This window comes from Cebus imitator, unplaced genomic scaffold (assembly GCF_001604975.1).
Source record: "Cebus imitator isolate Cc_AM_T3 unplaced genomic scaffold, Cebus_imitator-1.0 Scaffold54, whole genome shotgun sequence".
In the NCBI taxonomy this organism is placed as follows: domain Eukaryota; kingdom Metazoa; phylum Chordata; class Mammalia; order Primates; family Cebidae; genus Cebus; species Cebus imitator.
The window spans coordinates 391,701-415,395 of NW_016107369.1; the positions used below are offsets into that span (position 1 = coordinate 391,701).

At 40.4% G+C, this 23,695-nt stretch overlaps 1 protein-coding gene across 16 annotated transcripts in view; it reads right to left on the reverse strand.

The window, feature by feature from the left end:
• LOC108304386 (neurexin-3) overlaps positions 1–23,695 on the reverse strand; it is an 827,297-nt gene that overhangs the window by 275,649 nt on the left and 527,953 nt on the right. For all 16 annotated transcript variants that reach the window (XM_037738482.1, XM_037738485.1, XM_037738483.1 and 13 more), the window contains one exon: positions 1,300–1,738. In XM_037738482.1, coding sequence (XP_037594410.1) covers positions 1,300–1,738 — 439 coding nt within the window. The remainder of the gene's footprint in view (positions 1–1,299; positions 1,739–23,695) is intronic.

A 23,695-nucleotide genomic window follows, 5' to 3' on the forward strand; every position in this document is an offset into this window, starting at 1 on the left:
TGGGGTGTTTTTCTGTTTAAAAAGGCACATACTATTCATTCTTGCTCAACGAGCACATTTAATTCGAAGCCTCTTGGTTCTGATCAGATTTCAGACAACCAATAAAGATTCCTACTGGGCAATAAAATATCCAGGGCTGCAATCTGCCACCCATCTGTCCTCTGCAAAGAACCCATCCAGCTCTTCCTAAGGGCAATGTTGCTGTCTCTGCCATCAGTCTAGATTTGGAATTACGCAGGAAAGTCATCCCACCAAAGCACAGTCATTCCCAGCTTCAGCCTTTTGGGGGAACTTATTGCTCTCTTACTGGCCAAAAGAACCTAGAAAGAAAATATCCAAATAAAGAGTTTTTAATGTTCATCAGGAGAGTGAATCTCTATAATATGGCACATGAAGCCAAGACCCTCCTTGAGTATATCCTACCTAAATGGAGAATCAGGAAATAAGTCTAAAACGCTAATACTCTAATTACTGCTCTTGGGAAAATGCCTTTTCTGATAGCACAGAATGTGACCTTCACTGACACATCGTCCACAGAAAGCGAGGCAGACTGTCCAGGCATTCAAAAACCCCTATTTGTGCCCCAGCCCCACCCCCACTTTGTTACTGTTCCAGAGTGGCTATGTACTGCCTGGGGCTAGCTTGTTTGATCTGCAGCTGCAGAAACAAAGCCATTTAAATGTAAAAGGTTATGAAGAGGAAGGGAGAGTCAGTGAGGTCTGAACCAAGAATGAAATACAGGCTTTTATACCAAAGGAAGGCTTTAAATTGAATATGTCTTCAGGAAAAATCAATTTGCCTTTTCCTTTCTTGTCATAATTTCTCCGTGCAACATGACCCTTGCCAATTATTGAAGGGTGTATTGTTGCATAAACTCTTGCACAGTGAAGTTTATCCCACAGAATAATCACATAAAGCAGCATCTGTGATGTCACAATTGGTTTCCTTGGTGATGAGGAAAAGAAGAAGCAAAGAATGAGGGATGGGGTGGATCACACCAGTGACATGACAGTCGCTTTGGTAGCAGTAGAAATGCTACTTGTGAAACTATCCTTAGCTCCAGCACCGTAGAGCGATCACTGACAATTGTGTGGTGAGTGACAGGAGAGAAGAGTGGAGGATACAAGCCATATGAGGCAGGTATCTTTTCAGAAACATAATTTTACAACAGCCATTAAAGAGAATAGCCAAAGCATCAAAAAGCAGGCAAGGGCAAAAGTTTTTAGAAAATAAAGGCAACAAACAAACTGGGGAGTACAGCTTTCCTGAGTCCCAGTCATACATCCTGCCTCTTCCTACCTGATCTGCCATCTCGCTGAATGTCCACATGGTACCATTCCCCATCATTGGCTTTCTTCTGAGTGGCTTTCACTTTGATGGTGCCGGAGCCCATGTCAAGCAGCAAGTACAGGTTGCCATCAAGGAGTTCCACAGCAAAGAAGTCTACTTTTGTGTTCTTTTGGCTCCGAGCATCCTTCCTCTCTTGGGGCTTTCCATGAGTGAAGAGGATCAGGCCATTGGGCTCAGTGGTGCGGAAGTCAAAGGAGATGGAGCCCATACGTTTAGTGTTCCACTTGGGCAAGCTGATGTAAGCCTCTGGGGTCTCGAAGTTGATGGGGTCCAGTGTGGCCACATTCTCACACTTGAACACAACTTCACCATAGATTTTCATCTTGGTGTCCCCAATCCGTGCCAGGCGAGACAGCTCCAGACGGATGTCATTATTCTTATAAACAACCTGTCAAAAGCCAAACAAAAATGCCATATGAATCAATCTTGCAAACAGTATCCATCCATCACTCACCGGGCACCTGGAAAAATGACCCAAGAAGAGCCTTGAGGACATAGTCCAAAACAACATGAGAAACAATGAGACACAGGAAACAGAAAGTATCTGTGGAAACATCTGATGTGCACACAAGCTCTAAAAAAAAGCCTCTATATTTCCATGGAATTTATTTGTCTCCTGGCCAATTCCTTGTGTTGTCAGAAAGTTATACAACATAAGCTTGCAAATAAAAATCAAGAGAGATTGAGTTGCTTGGAATCATATACTTCACACAAAGTGATTTACTGAAACAACCTTAGTTAGTAAAAGACCAGAAACAACCTAAATGACCATCAATAGCAGATGGCACAGCTTTATAATGGAATATTAGGCAGCCCTTGAAAACAAGGTATTGCTTTTGGTTTTAATGTGGAAGCTCTCCAAGTCACATTGTTAAGTGAAGTTGTCAAGGAACAGGATAGAGGGTGCATTATGCTATCATTGTGTAAAAGTGTGGAGGTGTGGGGACATTATATATATATGCTCCTGTAAGCAACAAGTCTCTTTGGAATTATAAAATTGTCATTGGGGAGTATACTTGCGGGATTAGTATTCTAGACGGGGAGGGTGACTTACTTTTCTCTGCGCCCTCTGGTAGTGTTGGACTTTTTTTTTCAACCACGTGGATGTATTACTTTAAACAAAGATTAAGTGTTAAAAGCTGATGGAGACAGAGGTCCAGTTGTGTTTTTGTTTTCTGCACATTGCATGTGCCTTCTGTTTAGTGGTAGAATGAGACACCCTGAAGCCCTAGTTCGGTCAGGGTTATTTATTTAGTTGTGAGCCTGATTTTACAGAGACTACTGAATCAGATACTAATTCACCTCGTCAGGGGGTCCAGCAGGGCTTTCTGTCTCTGTGCCCTACTGAAGGTTAGTGTACACTTCTACAAATCCATGGTCATTGTTCTGCAGAATGGGTAGGTAGGTGGAGAAGGGGAGGATGCCAGTCAAAAAAATGTTATGACTTTCTAACAGCTGCTATAGAAAACAGTGTGGAGATTCCTTAAAGAACTAAAATTAGAACTATCATTTGATCCAGCAATCCCACTACTGGGTATCTACCCAGAGGAAAGTAAGTCATATGAAAAAGATACTTGCACACACATGTTTATAGCAGCACAATTCACAATCGTGGAACCAACCCAAAAGCCCGTCAATGAACAAGTGGATAAAGAAACTGTGGTGTGTGTGTATATATATATATATATATACACAATGGAATACGACTCAGCCATAAAACAGAATGAATTAATGACATTCGCAGTGACCTGGATGAGACTGGAGACTATTATTCTAAGTGAGTTAACTCAGGAATAGAAAACCAAACATCATATGTTCTCACTGATACGTGGGAGCTAAGCTATAAAGACACAAAGGCATAAGAATGATACAATGGGCTTTGGAGACTTGGGGGGATGGGTGGGAGGAGGGCGAGGGATAAAAGACAACAAAAAGGGTGCAGAATATACTGCTCGGGTGTTGGGTGCATCAAAATCTCACAAATAACCACTGAAGAACTTACTCATATAACCAAACTCTACCTGTACCCCAATAACCTATGGAAAAAATCAGTTATGACCTTCTAAACCAGCTATAATCCATATAAAAGCAGAAAATAATCTTTCTCTCCGAAATTAGAATTTCAAAAAATTTTTACTCTTATTCAAACTGAAATTTGATATAGTTCCCTGGGATGGTTCTCAGTGCTCTGATCTCTGAGCAATGTCACATCCATAAAAAATTAATAAAGAGAAAACAATGGAAGGGAAATTGACAAGGATCTGAGTATTGAGCATACCAACTACTTTGCTATTTTCTTCGTATTACCTTATTCAAATTCTAGGTCAGGACCTAGATTTAGGTTTGAAGTCCACATCTACTACTTACAAGCTCTGTGACTTTGGCAAAGTAACTTTTCTGGGTCTGTTTCGCCTCCTGAAATTGGGAATATAGGAATAAACTATTTTGTAATAATAAAATGATTTAAAACATGTGAGAAATGGAACATCATAAGGGCACAAAAATCACAGCTATTCAGAGGGTTACTGTTAATCTCATTTTGTTCTTTCCACAGCCCTGAAAACGTTGTATTATCATCTCCAAAACAACAATACTTAATTCTAAAATAAGTCTCATCTGTCCATCTCTGTGACAGAAAGTTAATTGGATGGCTCATTCCAGCACATATCACATAATCCCCCTCACATCCGAGTGTAGAACTGGTTCCCATCTCTCTCCCATCACCAGGAGAGAATCAGGCAGAGCTGTTTGCATTCTAATGGACATTACAAGAGTGACATATAACTATGGCAAAGCATTGAAAATGACTCATCTATCATGTAACCTTGACCATGGACCTAACCATAGTCAGTAACATTGAAAATAATGATACTAACATTTATTAAGCACCTACTACCAGGCACTATGCTAAGGATTTAACACCTCTCCATCCCATTAGATCCAGACCACACCCATTTGAGATACCTGTAATCCTTCCCTTATTTTACAGATGCAGAAACAGAATGCAGAGAGTAGTTAGGGAACCAGCGACAGGCGCACAGCTGATAAGTGATAGAGCAGGACTCGAACCTAAGCATTTGGGCCCCAGGGCCCACATGCTCAGAAGTAGGCCCCTAGCAGCACCTGTGAGGTTTATCTTTAACATTACATGGAAAGTCACGCATGCTCAACTTCACAATTCAAAAGCTGATTTTTTCATTTTAGCAAAACTGGGCTGACCATGTGCAAAGGGAAATAGTGCAGGATCCTCAGCCAGTCACTCAAGTGAGTAAACCAGAAAAAAATAATAAAAGTTTAATGACTGTCAGCTTCTTTCTAACCCTCACTATTATAACTCAGCATGTGAGATCTCTTTGACATAAACAAACTTTGGCTTTTTCTGCATTTGGGTTAAATGCCTATCACTAGTGTTCCTTTAAAGGTTAATTATTAATATATAACAGTAGGTTATCCCCAAGGGACAGAAGGAGGCTTGGCACCATGGAACAATAAATAGAGAGAGATCAGGCATTCCTACAGGAGGCTGGAGACAGAATAAAAAGAAAAAAAAAAAAAGCCTTTAACAGGATACAAGAGCAGTGAAGAGAAACTCTTCTGTGAGAAGGATACCTAACTGAGACTGGGAAAGAAGGTGAATAGCCAGAATGAAGATTTCTGAAGAGATAGGTAAGAGAATCAAGGGCCATAAACTGGCCAGACAGAGATAACCAGACTTCTCTCAAAGGCCCTTTGAAGGTGAGTGCTCTATCTACTCCACTGCCGTGAAATTACCTGTCTATTTATATGGAGTTTTCACTGTCGTGAATAAAAAGCCAACACCACTCTCACTGACAGCTGAATAACCTTTCTGAGTCCCATTTTATTTATTCCAAAGGTAAGAGCCTCAATATCTGTTCTATAAACGGTCCGTCTTTCCCACCCCACAGGGCTGTTGTCGAGATCAAATGGTAGGGCACAGACATAGTAGGACACAGACAATTCTGACATACAAACCTAGGAAGAAATAAAAGTATATCTTCGTCTCCCATGGTGTGGGGGTTCTGTTGGAAATGGACAGGGTCCTGAACTGAGATTCTGTGAAGGTTTTTCTACCAAGAGGAAAAGGGCAGTAGACAAGGGACTTGTAGACCAGTGATGCTGAACTGGGACCCTCTATTGTTAATATCTTTACCTTCCCCACCTGCTCTGTGCAGAACCACAGCCACAGGCACGCAGAAGTGTACTGGCACCCTGGGTCAGCACGGAGGCAGGAAACCCTGCTGGATCCCCTTACGAGGCAAATTAGTATCTAGTATAATGTTCTCTGTAAAAGCAGACTGTCAACTAAATGAATGTCCCCAAATGGCTGGCTGAACTAGGAAGAGATGTGGCATCAAGTGACAGAAAGCAGCCTTGGCTGACAAGTCGCCTCGGCGAGGAGCAATTAAGGACAAAGTAGAAACGGCTCCCCGTGGGGAAAGATGTCACACAGACTGGGAGGTATAGAAACAGAGTTGCAAAGAGTGACAAGCTGGTCTTGCTATCCCACCCATGGGCTTGTAAAGACTGCTGTTTGGACACGTAACTCATGCTTAGGAGACCAGACAGTAAAACAGCTGAGGACAGAATCTCAGAATTAAGACAAAGTCTCTAAGAAAAAAAATATACCTGTATTCCTCCACAATCTTTAATACAGAGACACACAGGAGCAATACCAGGAGTAAGGCAAGCTGAGGGCAGGAACAATACAATAAAAACTGAGAGTCTACGTGTACTGGGTACTTTGCAAACACTATTTTACATCATCCACAGGAAGCGCATTAAATAGGTAGCAGTTACCCCATTTTACAGACATGGGGGTCAGCAGGGATACTTACCTGCCCAAGATCATGTAGGCGATTAAATGCATAACCAGTCCATTAAATGCATAACCTGCACTGGGGTAAGGATATGCTCCAGAGAGGGCAATTTCTAGGCGCTTCTGTAGCCTATGCCTACATACAAAGCAGAAACCCCTTCGCCATGCACAAAAACCATACCCAAGTCCATGTTGACGTGCAAAGCCCTTCACCCCTTGTGCAATCCATTTCTAATGGATGTCTATACCTCCCCACTTAGGGGTCACCTCAAAGGCTTCTGACTGAACCTAGGCGCTGTTGCTTCTGCACTTTTGTTCACTGAGTTTCCTAGGCTGCAGCACCTTTCTCTTCTCTCCATCCTCTCTAAATGATGCCCCTTCACCGGAATTTTCAAATTCACTCCAGAAGTTCTCCGCTACTCTGGTACTTGCTGATCCCACACTCTGGTAAATCAGAGTCCTTATATTATCTACCAATGAGGAAGCGGTCTGCCCTATTGCCCAACCCCCTTGTCTTGGTTAGAAAAAGAGAGACTATCCTAACCCTACATGATGCACTTATTACATCAAACTCTTCCAAGGTGTTTGAGTTAGAAGGCAGGTGCATAAGAATAAATCTAAGAATTGGAGATAGTCCCCACTCAGAGAAGTATTTTCTTCTCTCCCTCTGCCATCTTATCCCAGTCCACTCTGTTCTCAACTTTCTGAGACCGTGTTTCCGCATGTTCTGTTATAAATGCCCCATCCCTACGCATTCCAGCAAGGGAACTAGAAAGAATGAGAAGATATGGGCACGTGCCCGGGAGTGCCCAGGTGGCTTCTTGACACTATTTCTCCTGCCAAGGAATAGGAGGTTTACCACCTGGTCTTTCTTTTCCCTTGGTTTTGAACTATCTGCAGAGAGGACAACTTTGATTAAAAAAAAAAAAAAAAAAAAAAAAAACCACCAGGTCAGCGGATAAGACCATGTCATTCACAGGTTTGTGATTTGATGCCTCAGCACCAATAATCCACTTCACATCACTGGAGAATGTTTGAAAGTAAGGACGCTGGGGACGTTTTCTGAAGTTGGACAAAATGGAATGGTGGAGAAGCCAGTATTGGGGTACCATGAGCAGAGCAGAGTTGACTACAAATCTTAATAAAGCTTCTCAACTGTATACCTATGTGCAAAGTAGTTTACTCACAACAAGCAAAACTAAAGATATACTTATCCCCCTCCCAAATTGAATCCTTTGACAATAGATAATAATGAAATGAGCTTTATCTCTTTAGCTTCCAGGATGATACAGCTTCTAGATAAAACTTTCAGGCTAATTTTACTATTGTGTAACATTCCTACTCAGGGTAAAACAATGATTAAGAAGTGTTGTGAAAGAATCTTGCTTCTGGGGTCTCCACAGAATCACAGATCTCACCGTCTCTGCCCACTTCCCGTCTCCCGCTCAGGCAACCGATGACTCGGGCCTGCTGTGATTTCTCCCCCTCTAAACTGTCTGCTCCACTCCCCTGACACTTACAGCTCTCAACTTTGTTATCTTGGTACAGCACACATCTTGTCTTTTCAATAGATTTCAAACACCTTAGGAGCAAAAAATATGAATGACACCTTTTAAAATCTGAAATTGCTCCTAACTATATAGGTGTTTAACACATGTGTTTATCTTTAGTAAATTAGACGTTAGACTGAAGTAGCAGTATAGTGCAGTGGTTAAGGTCATGACCTTTGGAGCCCCCTAACCAGGGTTTGGGCACCTTACCAACTGTGTAACGTTGGGTAAGATACTTAACTTGTCTCAGCCTATGTTCTTCTACTGTGGAATGTAGACACTATCTCAGTTCACAGGATTGTAAGAAATAAAGAAGATGCTGGTGCTGCATATAAAAATACTTTACGGTTTCTGACCCTTGATAAGCACTTAATATGTGGTGGTGATCACTGTTAATTTTGTTATTTTCTGAGAAAAGCCAGAATAAATCAACAGACAGTATAGCATGGGGTCATTAAGAAAGAAAGATTCAGGCTGGGCACGGGGGCTCGTGCCTATAATCCCAGCACTTCGGGAGGCCGAGGCAGGTGGATCACTTGAGGCCAGGAGTTCAAGGCCAGCCTGGCCAACATGGTGAAACCCCATCTCTACTAAAAATACAAAAATTAGCAGGTGTGGTGTGGTGTGCCTGTAATCCCAGCTGCTCGGGAGGCCGTGGTGGGAGAATCACTTGAACTCCGGAAGCAGAGATTGCAGTGAGCTGAGATCGCGCCACTGCACTCTAGCCTGGGCAACAGAGTGAGACTCCATTTCAAATAAAAAAAAGATTCTCTCTGAGGATAACTTCTAAACTGATGGTCAAGCCTAAGAGGTGGGGGTACAACAAAAGAAAAACTCTGGATTTAACAAACTATAAAATCATATCTTTATATATTTATTTATAAGTAATATTTATGAACTTCATGTATTTATTTATAAATATACTTATTTATAAATTTTATAGACTTCATTGCCTAATGTAACATTTATGAGATGCACACACTCCAAATACTTGCCCAGATTGAGATTCATAATCATTAACATCATTTTTTATCACAGGATGCCACTGATCAAACTCCAACAGTGAAGTCCAAGCACAAATGTGGCAGCAGATGGTCCTCTTAGGTTCCAAAGTCAGAAGAACCTAATATCTGGCATGACCAGAGCCACATCTGCATCTCTGGTCTTGCTAACAGAGGTCAGCAAACTAACTCCGCCTGCTGAGATACAGCTGACATCCAACCTGGAGCTCAGTTCCCAACTGCTGCATCTCATGGATGTCACCATTTTCATGCTTTATGTTTTGTTAACAGTGTTCAGGATCTGCCAACAATGAAAAAAAACCTCGGCACCAGAAATAGGAAACTGAAACTGAGGTCAGACTTGCAAGGCAGGAGCTAGAAAATGTCCGAGTTCTAGAGCTCAAAATAAAGGTCAAAAAGCCTCCAGATAAAGTTGAAACTAATAGTGCAATGTTGACAATTAAATTTTTTAAATTCTGTGTGAGCTAACACTCTATGGGTCAAATGAAGCATATCTGAAAGCTAGATTTCACCAGATGGGGCCACCATCTCTGATCTATGGCCGTATTTGTGAGAAAGTGGCCAGGAAAAGATAAAAGGGACATATGGCAAGTGAGAGTAGCAAAAAAGATCCAGGGAAACTGATGTTGAAGTAGCAAAATCCTTAGTCCATACCTCATTCTGAAAAAATTATTCAGTCTTCTAGGCATGCATGCAGGCCAGCCAGAAAAAGACAGACAGCTGTAAGCCAGTCAGTTATCCTGCCTTCATGAATCACAGAGCCATGAGAGCCAGCCCAAGAACCCCGCTGATAATGCAAGTCATTACCACTGGTGCTTGAGTTAAGCATAGGCTTTCACGAGTATTTTCCTGATGGATTGTTTGTGAAACGAAAATGATCATAAAGGTTTATGCCCAGTTTCAGATGGGAACAGTAAGAAGTTAAGCAAGATTTCCAACCCCTTGCCTTATGGAGTGTTCCATGCCTGTTCAGAGTGGAGGTCTCCATTTTATGCTTCTCAAGAAGGAGAACTTTCTTAGGACTTTTATTCCACTTGAAGGCTGATCAGAAACAGGTTGCAATGTATTTGTGTATTTCCTAGAAAAAGTTGCCAGGCCAGGTGTGGTGGCTCACTCCTGTAATCCCAACACTTTAGGAGGCTGAGGTGGGTGGATCACGAGGTCAGGAGTTCAAGACTAGCCTGGCCAAGATGGTGAAACCCCATCTATACTAAAAATACAAAAATTACCAGGCGGGGGGACGGGCGCCTGGAATCCCAGCTACTCGGGAGGCTGAGGCAGGAGAATCACTTGAACCCAGGTGGTAGAGGTTGCAGTGAGCCGAGATCGCACCACTGCACTCCAGCCTGGGCAACAGAGTGAGACGCTCTCAAAAAAAAAAAAAGAAAAAAGAAAAAGAAAAAGTTTCCAGTCAATCAAGTTTCTGGAGCATTCAGGATACTATAAAGGCTCAGTCTATCACAGTCTATCACAGTCTTGCTGTTTCAGGCTTTATCATCTTCACAGAGTCTAGTACATTTCTACTAAGTTAATAAATAAGAACTTGGCATAGACAGACCCAGGCAGAGACATATGACATGAACTGGCAAGTAGGGGCCATGGTCCTCCAAGATAGAACTAGTCAATGGGTGGTTTTAACAGTTTCCAGTTGCCAGTTAATCTTTTCAGGCACAACTGGATAGCCACTCTCCCATTTCTTAGAGCCATGTTGGCAAACATGTGCCCCTACCCTCCTTTACCAGCAGATGCCATTCATCATCAATCGATGTATTTCTGTTCTACTCCCACTTAACCCAAATGAAGCCGCGGAACCCTCTCAAGGTAGTGCTCCAGGAAGTTAACTACAGGTCACTGAGAACCAGAACATGAGATGAACCTATTCTCCACATTTCTTATCCTCTAATGCAAAAGCCAAGTTAATATTAATTAATTAGCTATACTCAAATATTAGAAATAAAAACCCATGTAAATGTACTAAGTAACCACTGTATCTTTAGTTCTAGACCCTGGAGGATAGACCATGAGACATAATCACTGCCACCAACATACATAGAGAAAGTTGAAGTATACTTAAGGGGGGAATATTTTTTCATATCAAAGTTGGAGTGAGATATATTTGTCATGTCAATTAATGTACCTATGTAAAGGACCTATGAGCATAAACTTGATCAAAATCATAGTTCTGTGCCTTCTGGTGGCCAGCGATGGCACTGTTATGATCCTCTAGACTAAGCTTCATAAACACATGGGTTATGTGTTTCTGATGTGGTAACTGATGCATTCATTCCCAGCATTTAGCAAAGTGTGTGGCACATAGTAGAAGCTCAATAAATAGACACACTCATTTCCTGAATTTTCTTAGGCACTAAACAGACCTACCCAGAGAACGCCTACATTTCCTTCTGTCTTAGAATATTTGATGAGGGCACCAACCCCACTAGAGTGAAAGTTACATGTCACAAAGCAGAGGAACTAAGATCAGGTGAACAGGTGGTATGTGATTATGAAAAGCTCTAAAAATATATACCTTATGCAATTAGGGTAAAAAGGTAACTATTAGAGTAGATAGGAAGCCTTAAGCAGCTTGATTAAAAAGATGACAAAATTTAAAACATACTTTGCTGAACCACTAGGAAACTACTGTTATTTTTATTCCAAGGACTAGAAAAGACTCTAATTATCTCACTGTTAATATGTCTGGGAATAACATGTCATTCTCTGCTTAAAATTGTTCAATGATTCTTTGGAATTAAATGCAAACTTTGAAGCATTATATAAAAACCTCTTCCTGATCTAGTCCTCTCTTCATTGTTACCAGTCTTGACAAAAATTCGGCAGGTCCTCCAATTTATCACCCTAGGGATCAGCCTTACCTGATTCTCTACCTGGATAATTACTATTCGCCACTTGAGGCACAGTTTAGGCATCACCTCTTGTGAGAAGCCTTCTCCAATGTTGCTACTCACTCCACTCCCACCCACAACTGAGTTCTTCCTCTCAGCCCCCATGGTTTCATGTTCTAGCTGCTGTCATTGAATTGATCACATTGTGCTGGAATTGTCTGTTACCCCCGGTAGACCAGGAGTCTCTCGAGGGGAGGAACCTATGCCTTTTCTCACCGTATCTCTCAATGCCTGACACAAAGTACACGCTTAAGGGAGGTGGTAGAAAAATGGGAAGAAGAATAACAAGGAAAATCACAAGGGCTACTTCTTGATGCCTTTAAGTCAGTGAAGACTATAATGCAGAAAGAAGCCTCTATATCTATTCTGCCTGAAAATAAGTAATGAAATGGAAAGGTAGACAGCTAAAGTATTACAAATAAAGACATTTGATGGAACCACTGAATATTTAGTAGAGTTTTCCCCAGTGTGCATGCTTAGAAAAATGTGCTTATATTTTTAAGGCAATCTATATGGAAAGTTCTGCACCCCAGAGTGGCAGCTACCATTAGTGTATGTGTCTCAGCAGAATACAAACAGGAGAAGCAGAAGCTCAATCACAAACTCCAGTAAGATCCTCTAAGAGACTGGCTGGCAAAGTTCAGTGCCATCACTACCTCCCACTCTGAGGCATGCTAAGGGGCTACTGGACACCTCTAATATGACAATGTAGCTTTGACTTGTCATAGAGAACACATGGATGTTTTGAGGCAGTACCTCAGAGACTTCATCCTCTGTACCTAGCGTCGAAGAGCAAGAGAGAATCTCCAACAAGGAAGCCTTTGGCCCTAACTAGCAGCTTCCGGCTGTTAGCAGCTACTCTGAAAGAAAACAGATGACAATAGGCATACCAAATACCTTTTGTAGAAAGAGCTCATATGAGAGGCTCAAAGACAAAAGAGTCAGAGAAAATACTGGAAAAAGATTCAGTGAAACAGAGCCTTTAAGAAGTCTAGCATAGCTGGTTGGAAATAATAGTAGCACATGAGGCAAGCAAGTATTGTAAGCTGTCCAGGCGACAGAAGCAGTTATTTCAGGACCACGTGTAAGACAGGTTCTATCAAGAGGTGCAGGCCAATGGGTAAGTTCCAGAAAACTCTGGGGCTGAGAAGATAAGTGCACATAGGGGCAGCCGCTTATGATGTCGAGCCCACTAATTTATACAAAATACACGTGGACCAGTGCTGTATGGCTTCCTGATGGCTGAGCAACCTCCAAAGGAGATCTGCCCATCAGGAGCAATTACAAACTATTTCTTGCCTGGCCTGTGAAGCAATTCTGCTGCTAGCCTAATGAAGGCTTTAATCAGATGGCTTTTCAAAGTGGTCCAAAGAGCCCCTCTACAATCAGCAAAAGAGGTGGGGAAAGTAATAAGAAGAATATGCCAGGCTGGCAGGTAGCTGATAACAGAATGATTTCCAGCCTGGTGCGGAGGCAGCATGTGAGAGTTGGGTTGAAACTGACAATATTATAGATAGAAATGCTAGGACTCAAATTATGTTTTTTCCAAAAAAAGGTTTCTTTACACTTTTTTAGCTTAAAAATAGTCATGCAACAAAAGGCCCCCTCCTTTCTTGGGACACCCTTTCAAGGTGATGATATATAAGCCCAATACTTATACCTATGAGTTTGCATTACCTTTAGTAAGTCTGCAGAGACCAAGATAACCACTAGATGTCCCTTATGCCATGCAAAATCAACCGGAAAGGAATTTCACTGCCAGTGACACAAATCACATTTAAAGATAGCTTTTCTAAGCCTTTGATCTTAGGTGCCAACTGTAATTCCTATGATGACTCACTCCTTTGCCTTATTTATATTGTGTCCACTTCAGTAGTATTTCAATAGTCTTTTATTATAAGATATAAAACTATAGGCAGAGAACAGAAAGCTATTATGAATTAAACTTCTTTTATATTTATATAAACAAGAGGTAGAAACAATAGAGAAATGGGTAGAGAGGAAGATTGGCGAAAAGGGACATAGGGTATCTAAAGAAGTCCAAAATTCATTATCACTTCCAGGAATCAAATAAGTTTTCATATAAAACCGCAAGCTCAGACTAAATTCAGATTCTCCATACACTGGGTTCTTGTATTAAATAAAACTCGGCGTGATAAATAATTTTGATTTCACATGTCAAGTGTGATCCGTCACGAATGGTTGTCTATGACACTAAGTGGGAAAGACTGTTGTGCTATGATCAGTGAGCAATGCCTGCTATGGTTGTGGGAACTGGGAACAGTGGCTCCAAGATATGCATTTGCAGAACTTGGGTTAACCTCCTAACCCTAAGGGTCCCAGACTTGGGATGAATGTGGGTGATGCTGATGGTGGTGGCAATGGCAGTCATAATAGAAATAGCCATATCTAATGTTCAGAAAACTTCCTATGGGTCCGTCATTGTTCTTAGTGTTTCGCATGTAAAAACTATTAATACAAATGTGCAATATATTCAAACCAAGATATGACAGTGCCTTGAGAATAAAAGAAGGGGGCACTATGCATAATTCACCTGGACAGGAGATGTTACCCAGAACAGGTGACCTGGGATAGATGGCCACCCTATTTGATCCTCACAGCCTGAGGCATGAGAAGCGGCATAAAATATAGTTAACAGCAAACATACTGAGTTGAAATATATTCTGAGTTGAAGCATGTACTCTAAGTTGAAATTCTTGTTCTGCAACTTGTTGCTGTGTAATCTAGACAGGTTACGTAATCTCTCTATACCTCAGTTTCCTCATCTTTGAAGTGGGATAACAATAGTACACTTTCCTCATAGGGCTATTGTGAGAATAAGAAGATTAAATATATATAACATGCTTAGAATATCTCCTGGTCCCCTTGTATATGGTGGTGACTATTATCCTCATTTTGGTTTCCTCATTGAGAAAACTGGGAATCTGAGATTTTAGTATCTACCTAAGCTCATACGACTATTGGTAGTGGAACCAGCATGGAAATAGAGATAAGTCTGGCTTCAGGGCCTATAGGCTCAACAACTATTACTACCCTGCCTCTCTACAATGGAAGAGAAATTAAGATTCTTTAAGATCCCTTCTTTGATCACACTTCTTCAGCTAGCTGGATTATAAAAGAAGTCACTAGAAAAATTGATCTCTCCTGCCTGTGGCTCAAGATAGCAGATTATAGTCAAGTAGGCATGAATGAAGCATGTTTAGGAGCACCTGCCAAAGCCTTGAGGAAGACTCCTCCAAAGTCCATATCTTCCTTAGAGTATATGAGAGAGGTGGAAAAGGTATGAAGGAGTCAAGAACTATCTGCATCCCAATTTCAAGTACTGAATTTCTCTAATTCAAACATGGGCGAAGTCCCTGCTATAACCTTCTATGGGGTGCCCCACTGGAGCTCATAGTGTCCACTGATACTCAGTAATCTCCCAGTGACAACCTAGATCCATTTTGGTTCTCCTGATGAGACAGATGGCAAGAGCTACTGCTGGACACAGAAGAGCAAGTGCCAAGCCAGCTGTGCACACCTTATCCTATAGAACTGGACCACAATCTACCCACCACAGCCAGATGATGGAAACTGTCACTAATTCCTTGCCCAGAACTCAGACCAGCTCTCCCAGTTGCTTACCAGTGCCTCAGTAAGTATTAATTTATGGTTTATTTTCATAATGGGAGCTGGGAATGTTGCCATATACATCTGTTCAGTGGCATTAGGCTGACCTAAATTAGACCCTTCCTGAGAGCAGCCCTAAGCTTTTTTCAACGGACCATCACTTGAAAGTCATTTACTCCTGAGGTAGGTCTGTGAGCAAACGATGTTCTTAGAACAAGCACTTTGAGGTTACAAAAAAAGAAAGGTATCTCTGTAGTAGGCTGAATAATGTTCCCCCAAACATATCATATCCTAATCAGAAGAACTGTCAATGTTATCTTATTTGGAAAAGGGTCTTTGCAGATGTGATTAAATGAGGGGTCTTGAGATGAGACTACCCTGTATTCTCCAGGCGGGCCCTAAATGCAAGCATTTGAATCCTTACAAGATAAAGGCAAAGGATCACACATACAGACAGAGAGAAGATGATGTGAATATGGAGGCAGAGATTAAGGCCCAGAAGCCAAGGAACATGGGCAGCTACCAGAGATGGAAAGAGTCAAGCAACAGATTCTCTCCTTGACCCTTCAGAGGATGTACAGCCCTGCTAACACCTTGATTTTAGCCCAGTGAAACTGACGCATGACCTCCAGAATTATGAGAAAACAATTACTGTTTTTAAGCTACCAAATTTATAGTAATTTGTTATAGCAACCACAGGAAATTAATACACCCTCCCTCTGCTGCTCATGCTTCAGCTCCTGCTAGACTTTGACTTGCAGTAAAAAACCCCAGGACAAGGCTTGCATCCTTTGAGGCTTGCTATACATGGACTGCTCAGGTTTATGGAGAAAGAAACAACTAAGAATAGAAAATTCTCTAGGACTATCAATACTAGGAATCCATTCCTAGGATGCATCCAGTATCTGACATTTAAATTTCCAGCTAAACTTAGCTTCCAGATTTTTGACCCCAAGCTTCATCAAGTACATACTTATGTAGTACAGAGAAGCTGCCTGACACTCATAAGGCACCGTAACTTGAGTTCAGCTCAAAGCAAAAATTAAACACGCGAATCAAACAGAGTATGAAGTATTTGTAATTCATTGTGCTAAAGACTATCTAATTCTTATGACATAAACTTTTTGTTGAAGAACTTAGAATGATCTGGGGAAGATAGATATGTATATCATTATTCATTCACTATTTATTGAGCAACTACTATACACAAAGAACGATGCCAAGAAATGTGGAGCATAAAAGGAAAAAAGAGTCACTGGCCCTTCCCTAAAATAACTTACTCTATTAAAAGAAACAGACATATACACATTTATTCAGTTTTTCACACATTCATATATTTATTCAGTGTCATGCTCTGTGGAAATACAAAGATAAAAAAATACTGCAAGTAAGCCTTCTTTTAGAAGAGGAGACAGTCAGAAAACCAAAATGAGTAATCTGCATGATAGAGGTTTCTAAAAAGATATTTCCAAATTACCATGAAATCAGGGATGAGCTCTGAATTCAAGCTGTGGGTAGGGGGAAGAGGCAATCAGAAAAAATGCCTTTCAAAGAAGGATGGAATACAAAGGTGAGACCTGAAAATCAGTGGCATTAGCCAGGTGAAAGAGGAAGGCAAGAGAAACAGCATGAATGGCGAGAAACCAGGGTGAGGAATCCTGGCATATGCGTAGTCTCAAGAGTAACCAATATGGCTGAATTACATGAGTACAGTGGGAGTGACAGTGGAGGTGAGGCTGAATAGTGCCCCAGAAGACCTCCGGCACCCAGCTGATATAAAAGTTTTAACTTGATCCTGAAGGCACTAGGGAATCGTTCTGGTTCAGAAGAGTGATGAGGTTAGGTTGGTATTATATAAAAGATTAATCTGGTGGCTATATAGGAAATGAACTAAAACAAAGCAAGAGAACACACACACATACACACACACACGCACACACACACACACACACACATACAGAAAATCAACTTGTAAATCCGCCACAACAAGACATATATAAGACCAAAAGTATAAAATACTTTGAAAGGAATGATTATTGGCTTGGGAATGATATGTGTGTTTTAGGGGAGAAATGCACGAAGAAGATAAAAAATAGATGATTAAACTGATAAAACTGGCTCATACCAAATCATAGTCTTAAGTACAAATCTGAGGACCAAGGATCTAGAGCAGGTATTTGAGCAGCAGAAAAAAAAAAAAAAGTTTTCTGAGAACTACATGGCAACTGTGTATAAAGTATTAACAAAATATCCAAGTAAGAGGAGGTAGTTCCCAGGTCTACAGCAGCAGTGGTAATGATGAAAAAGGAGAAGAACTGCCTAGAAAAAAACATCAGCGATAAAGCTGATACAGCTTGCTGACCTGTTGAAGACTGTGGAAATGCTGTCTGGCCAGCTCTATTGAGGCATCCAGTTTTTCATCTAAGACTAGCAGTGAAGGATAGATCCTAAATGCCAAGAACTGTGCCACATGCTTTCTTTATTTTTGTTTATTTGTTTTGTTTTTCTTTTTCTGCGAAGTGAATAATGGCATCCTCCTCCTCTGACCTAATCGAGGGCTGCCTTGAAGAAAATACTAACAGCACAGCCCATTATATCTGAAAGATTGTTAGTATCTATCCAGGGTTCTCTTACTCTTATTCAAGCCATGAATGTGTAAAAAAGAAAAAAGAAAAAAAAATTGACAATCTGACTAGAGTGTCCCTAGATCTAGGTCAAAGAGAGTCAAGGCATCCACTTGAATTTTATCAAATAAACCTAAATCTATTGCTTATCTTGGTATCTAATAATGGGCAGAGAAAGCTGAAAGTGACAACAGGATAAATTGAGACACTTAGCTTTTATTTCTTTGTTTCTATCACAGATTAAACTTCACTGTTTGGCTAGAGGGTACAGTTCCAAGAAAAAGCAATAAAGGAATTTTATTCAACCACTTATGACATAGGAGGGAATTTTTACAACCTCTGGGGCATTCTAAATACCGTTTCTTAACTTAGTTGCTTCCTAAGATAAAACATATTTAACCCATGAGCAAATAATTCTAAAATAATATTACTGGTGTTCTAATACTTAAATTTAAACAGGTCTCCATTCTCATAGTATGCAATATATGAGCAATAGCTGGCATTTCTATCACTCCTTCCTCAACATCCTCTTTTCCTGGGTTTCCTGACTGTACACTTTCCAAGTAACTATTTGATGACTCATTTCTGCCTCTCATTTTCAGACTCATTTTCTGTCATCAGCTCCTTTTCCAAATTTCTTAAAAGAGGCTTTCCCCAAGCATCTGATGAAGGCCCTCTTTCCTGTTTTCACTGCTGTTTCTTGGTAATTTCACTCAGTAATACATATTTACTTCTGGACCAAAACTCCCTCTACAGCTTCAGGTTTGAAACCTGAATTGTCCACTAGAACAATTCATCAATGAAAAATTAAAATTCTCTACAGAACCTTAAAATCAACCTGCTTAAAAGCAAACTCATCAGTTCCTCCTCCCAACTTCCTTTTTTCTATTAATGGTCACCCAAGCTCAAATTTGTGTAGATGTATCAGATCCTTCTCTCTTCATTATCCCAGAATTAATGTTTTACTAAGTCCATCCAATTCCATATCTAATCTTTTTTATATTCATTTTCTCCACTATATTCTTTTTGACACTGGTTCTATTTAAGACCATATTTTATTTATTTACCCAACAAACAACCATGGAGAGTTTATTGAATGTTAAGATGTTAATGGTCTCTGACCTTAAGAAGTTTACAATTTAAAGTCAACAAGACAGAAAATTAACATGGATATCCAGGACTAGAACTCAGATGTGGACCAAGCAAACCTAATAGACATCTACAGAACTCTCCACCCCAAATCCACAGAATATACATTCTTCTCAGCACCACATCACACTTATTCTAAAATTGACCATATAATTGGAAGTAAATCACTCCTCAGCAAATGCAAAGGATGGAAATCATAACAAATAGTCTCTCAAACTACAGTGCAATCAAATTAGAACTCAGGATTAAGAAACTAACTCAGAACCGCACAACTTCATGGAAACTGAACAACTGGCTCTTGAATGTTGACTGGATAAACAATGAAATGAAGGCAGAAATAAAGATGTTCTTCAAAACCAATGAGAGCAAAGACACAATGTACCAGAATCTCTGGGACACATTTAAAGCAGTCTCTAGAGGAAAATTTATAGCAATAAATGCCCACATGAGAAGCAAGGAAAGATCTAAAATCGACACCCTATCATCAAAATTGAAAGAGCTAGAGGAGCAAGATTGAAAAAACTCAAAAGCTAGCAGAAGACAAGAAATAACTAAGATCAGAGCAGAACTGAAGGAGATAGAGACACGAAAAACCTCTTCAAAAAATCCATAAATCCAGGAGCTGGTTTTTTGAAAAGATCAACAAAATAGACCACTAGCCAGATTAATAAAAAAGAAAAGAGAGAATAATCAAATAGATGCAATAAAAAACAATAAAGGGGATATCACCACAGATTCCACAGAAATACAAACTACAATCAGAGATTACTACAAACAACTCTGTGCACATAAACCAGTAAACCCGGAAGAAATTGATAAATTCCTTGACACTTGCATCCTCCCAAGACTAAAAGACTAAACCAGGAAGAAGTCAAAACCTTGAATAGACCAATAACCAGGGCTGAAGTTCAGGCAGCAATTAATAGTCTACCACCCAAAAAAAGCCCAGGTCCAGATGGGTTCACAGCCAAATTCTATCAGACATACAAAGAGGAGCTGCTACGACTCTTTCTGAAACTATTCCAAAAAAATCTAAAAAGAAGGAATCCTTCCCAAATCATTTTATAAAAGCAACATCATCCTGACACCAAAACCTAGCAAAGACTCAACTGAAAAAGAAAACTTCAGGCCAATAACCACGATGAACATAGATGTAAAAATCGTCAATGGCAAACCGATTACAACAGCACATCAAAAAGCTTATCCATCACAATCAAGTAGACTTCATCCTGGGGATGCACGGCTGGTTAAATATATGCAAGTCTATAAATGTAATTCACCACATAAACAGAACAGAGACAAAAACCACATGATTATCTCAATAGATGCAGAAAAGGCCTTCAACAAAATTCAACAGCTATTTATGCTAAAACCTCTCAATAAACTAGGTATTGATGGAACCTATCTCAAAATAATAAAAGCTATTTATGACAAACCCACAGCCAATATCATACTGAATGGGCAAAAACTTGAAGCATTCCCTTTGAAATCTGGCACTAGACAAGGATGCCCTCTCTCACCACTGCTATTCAATATAGTATTGGAAGTTCTAGCCAGAGCAATCAGGCAAAAAAAAGAAATAAAGGGTATTCAATTAGGAAAGGAGGAGGTCAAATTGTCTCTATTTGCAGATGACATGATTGTATATTTACAAGCCCCATCATCTCAGCCCAAAATTCTCCTGAAACTGATAAGCAACTTCAGCAAAGTCTCAGGATACAAAATCAATGTGCAGAAATCACAAGCATTCCTATACACCAATAATAGACTTCAAGAGAACCAAATCGAGAATGAACTGCCATTCACAATTGCTACAAAGAGAATAAAATACCTAGGAATACAACTAACAAAGGATGTAAAGGACCTCTTCAGGGAGAACTATAAACCACTGCTCAAGGAAATAAGAGAGGACACAAACAGATGGAAAAACATTCCATGCTCATGGTTAGGAAGAATCAATATTGTGAAAATGACCATACTGCCCCAAGTAATTTATAGATTCAATGCTATCCCCATCAAGCTACCAATGACCCTCTTCACAGAACTGGAAAAAACCACCTTAAACTTCATATGGAACCAAAAGAGAGCCCGCATAGCTAAGACAATTCAAAGCAAAAAGAATAAAGCTGCAGCCATCATGCTACCTGACTTCAAACTATGCTACAAGGCTACAGTAATCAAAACAGCATGGTACTGGTACCAAAACAGAGATAAAGACCAATGGAACAGAACAGAGGCCTTGGAGGCAAGGCCACACATCTACAACCATCTGATCTTTGACAAACCAGACAAAAACAAGCAATGGGGAAAGGATTCCCTGTTTAATAAATACTGTTGGGAAAACTGGCTAGCCATATGCAGAAAGCAGAAGCTGGACCCCTTCCTGACACCTTACACTAAAATTAACTCCAGATGGATTAAAAACTTAAACATAAGACCTAACACCATAAAAACCCTAGAAGAAAACCTAGGCAAACCATTCAGGACATAGGCATAGGAAAGGACTTCATGACTAAAACACCAAAAGCATTGGCAACAAAAGCCAAGATAGACAAATGGAATCTAATTAAACTCCAGAGCTTCTGTACAACAAAAGAATCATTAGAGTGAACCGGTAACCAACAGAATGGGAAAAAAATTTTGCAATCTACCCATCTGACAAAAGGCTAATATCCAGAATCTACAAAGAACTGAAACAGAGTTACAGGAAAAAAAAACAAACAAACCCATTCAAAAGTGGGTGAAAGACATGAACAGACACTTCAAAAGAAGACATATATCAGGCCAACAAACATACGAAAAAATGCTCATCATCACTGATCATTAGAGAAATGCAAATCAAAATCACATTGAGACACCATCTCACGTCAGTTAGGATCATTAAAAAATCTGGAGACCACAGATGCTGGAGAGGATGTGGAGAAATAGGAGCACTTTTACAATGTTAGTGGGAGTGTAAATTAGTTCAACCATTGTAGAAGACATTATGGCAATTCCTCAAGGACCTAGAAATAGAAATTCCATTTGACGCAGCAATCCCATTACTGGGTATATACCCAAAGGATTATCGTTCTATTATAAAGACACGTGCACATGTATGCTCATTGTGGCACTGTTTACAATAGGAAAGACCTGGAACCAACCAAAATGCCCATAGATGATAGTTTATACAAGGAAAATGTGGCACATACACACCATGGAATAGTATTCAGCCATAAACAATGATGAGTTTGTGTCCTTTGTAGGGACATGGATGAATCTGGAAACCATCATTCTCAGCAAACTGACACAAGAACAGAAAATCAAACATCATATGCCCTCACTCATAGGTGGGCTTTGAACAATGAGAACACATGGACACAGAGAGGGGAGCATGACATACTGGGGTCTGTTGAGGGGGAATACAGGAGGGACAGTGGGAGGGGTAACATGGGGAGAAATGCCAGATATAGGTGATGGGGGGGATGGAGGCAACAAACCATACTGTCATGTATGTACCTATGCAACAATGCTGCATGTTCTGCAATGTACCCCAGAACCTAAAGTGCAATTATGTATATTTTTATATATATATATATATACACACATATATATATATATATGAAGTTTAAAATTTATGAGAAGTGTTAAATGTGTAAACATACGTGCACAATGATGTTAAAAGAGAAATATGGATACTATGTAAGGGAGACTCCATGTAGATAGAAATGGTCTATTCTGTCCTAGAGAGATGGAATCTGGATTAAGACTCTCATTTCCAAGTACGATCTAACTTCTGAACTAGTCCTAACTCTGACTTCAATGTCTCCCTCCTTCAATCTATTCTTCACAATGCTATCCTATTCCCAGTCTATGATCCATAATTTACATAAGCACAGTAACTAAGATGGGAGAAGGCTGGAGGAGAGGCATGAGAATAGGAGGGATCATTGGAGTGGAAAAAAACAAAAGAGGCAGGCACAAGCTAGGAGGCTATGAAGGTAACCCAGAAAACAATGATGAATATTTGAACTAAGAAGGTAACAACGGCAAAGACAGACATGATTCAAGTCAACATGCCTTAGGAACAACTGGGTCTTGAAGAAATGTTTAAGGAAAGAATAATTGCTTTGAGGTCTCTAGGGTAACTAGGTAGATGTCAAGTCACTGATAGAAAGAATTGAGTTGGAGGAATGAGAAATGGTGGGGAGAAAGGGAGGAGGGAGAGAAGGATGGACAACCAGAAAGAGGGCCAGAGAGAAAGAGAAATGGGGAGAGGGGAGAAAAGTTGAGAGAGAGAGAGAGAGAGAGAGAGACAAAGCTACCCAACAGACCACCAGAATTAAGCCAAATTATACTCCAGAGAAGGGGTAACAATAACATCACATTACTCCAGGCTAGAAGGAGGAAGAAGCCCATTTTCATTTGATACTAAGATACTGAGTCCTTTGGGAGGCTGAGACAGGTAGATCAGCTGAGGTCAGGAGTTCAAGATCAGCCTGATCAACATGGAGAAATCCCATCTCTACTAAAAATACAAAATTAACTGGGCATGATGGTGCATGCATGTAGTAGTAATCCCAGCTGCTCAGGAAGCTGAGGCAGGAGAATCACTTGAACCCAGGAGGCAGAGTAGCGGTGAGCCGAGATC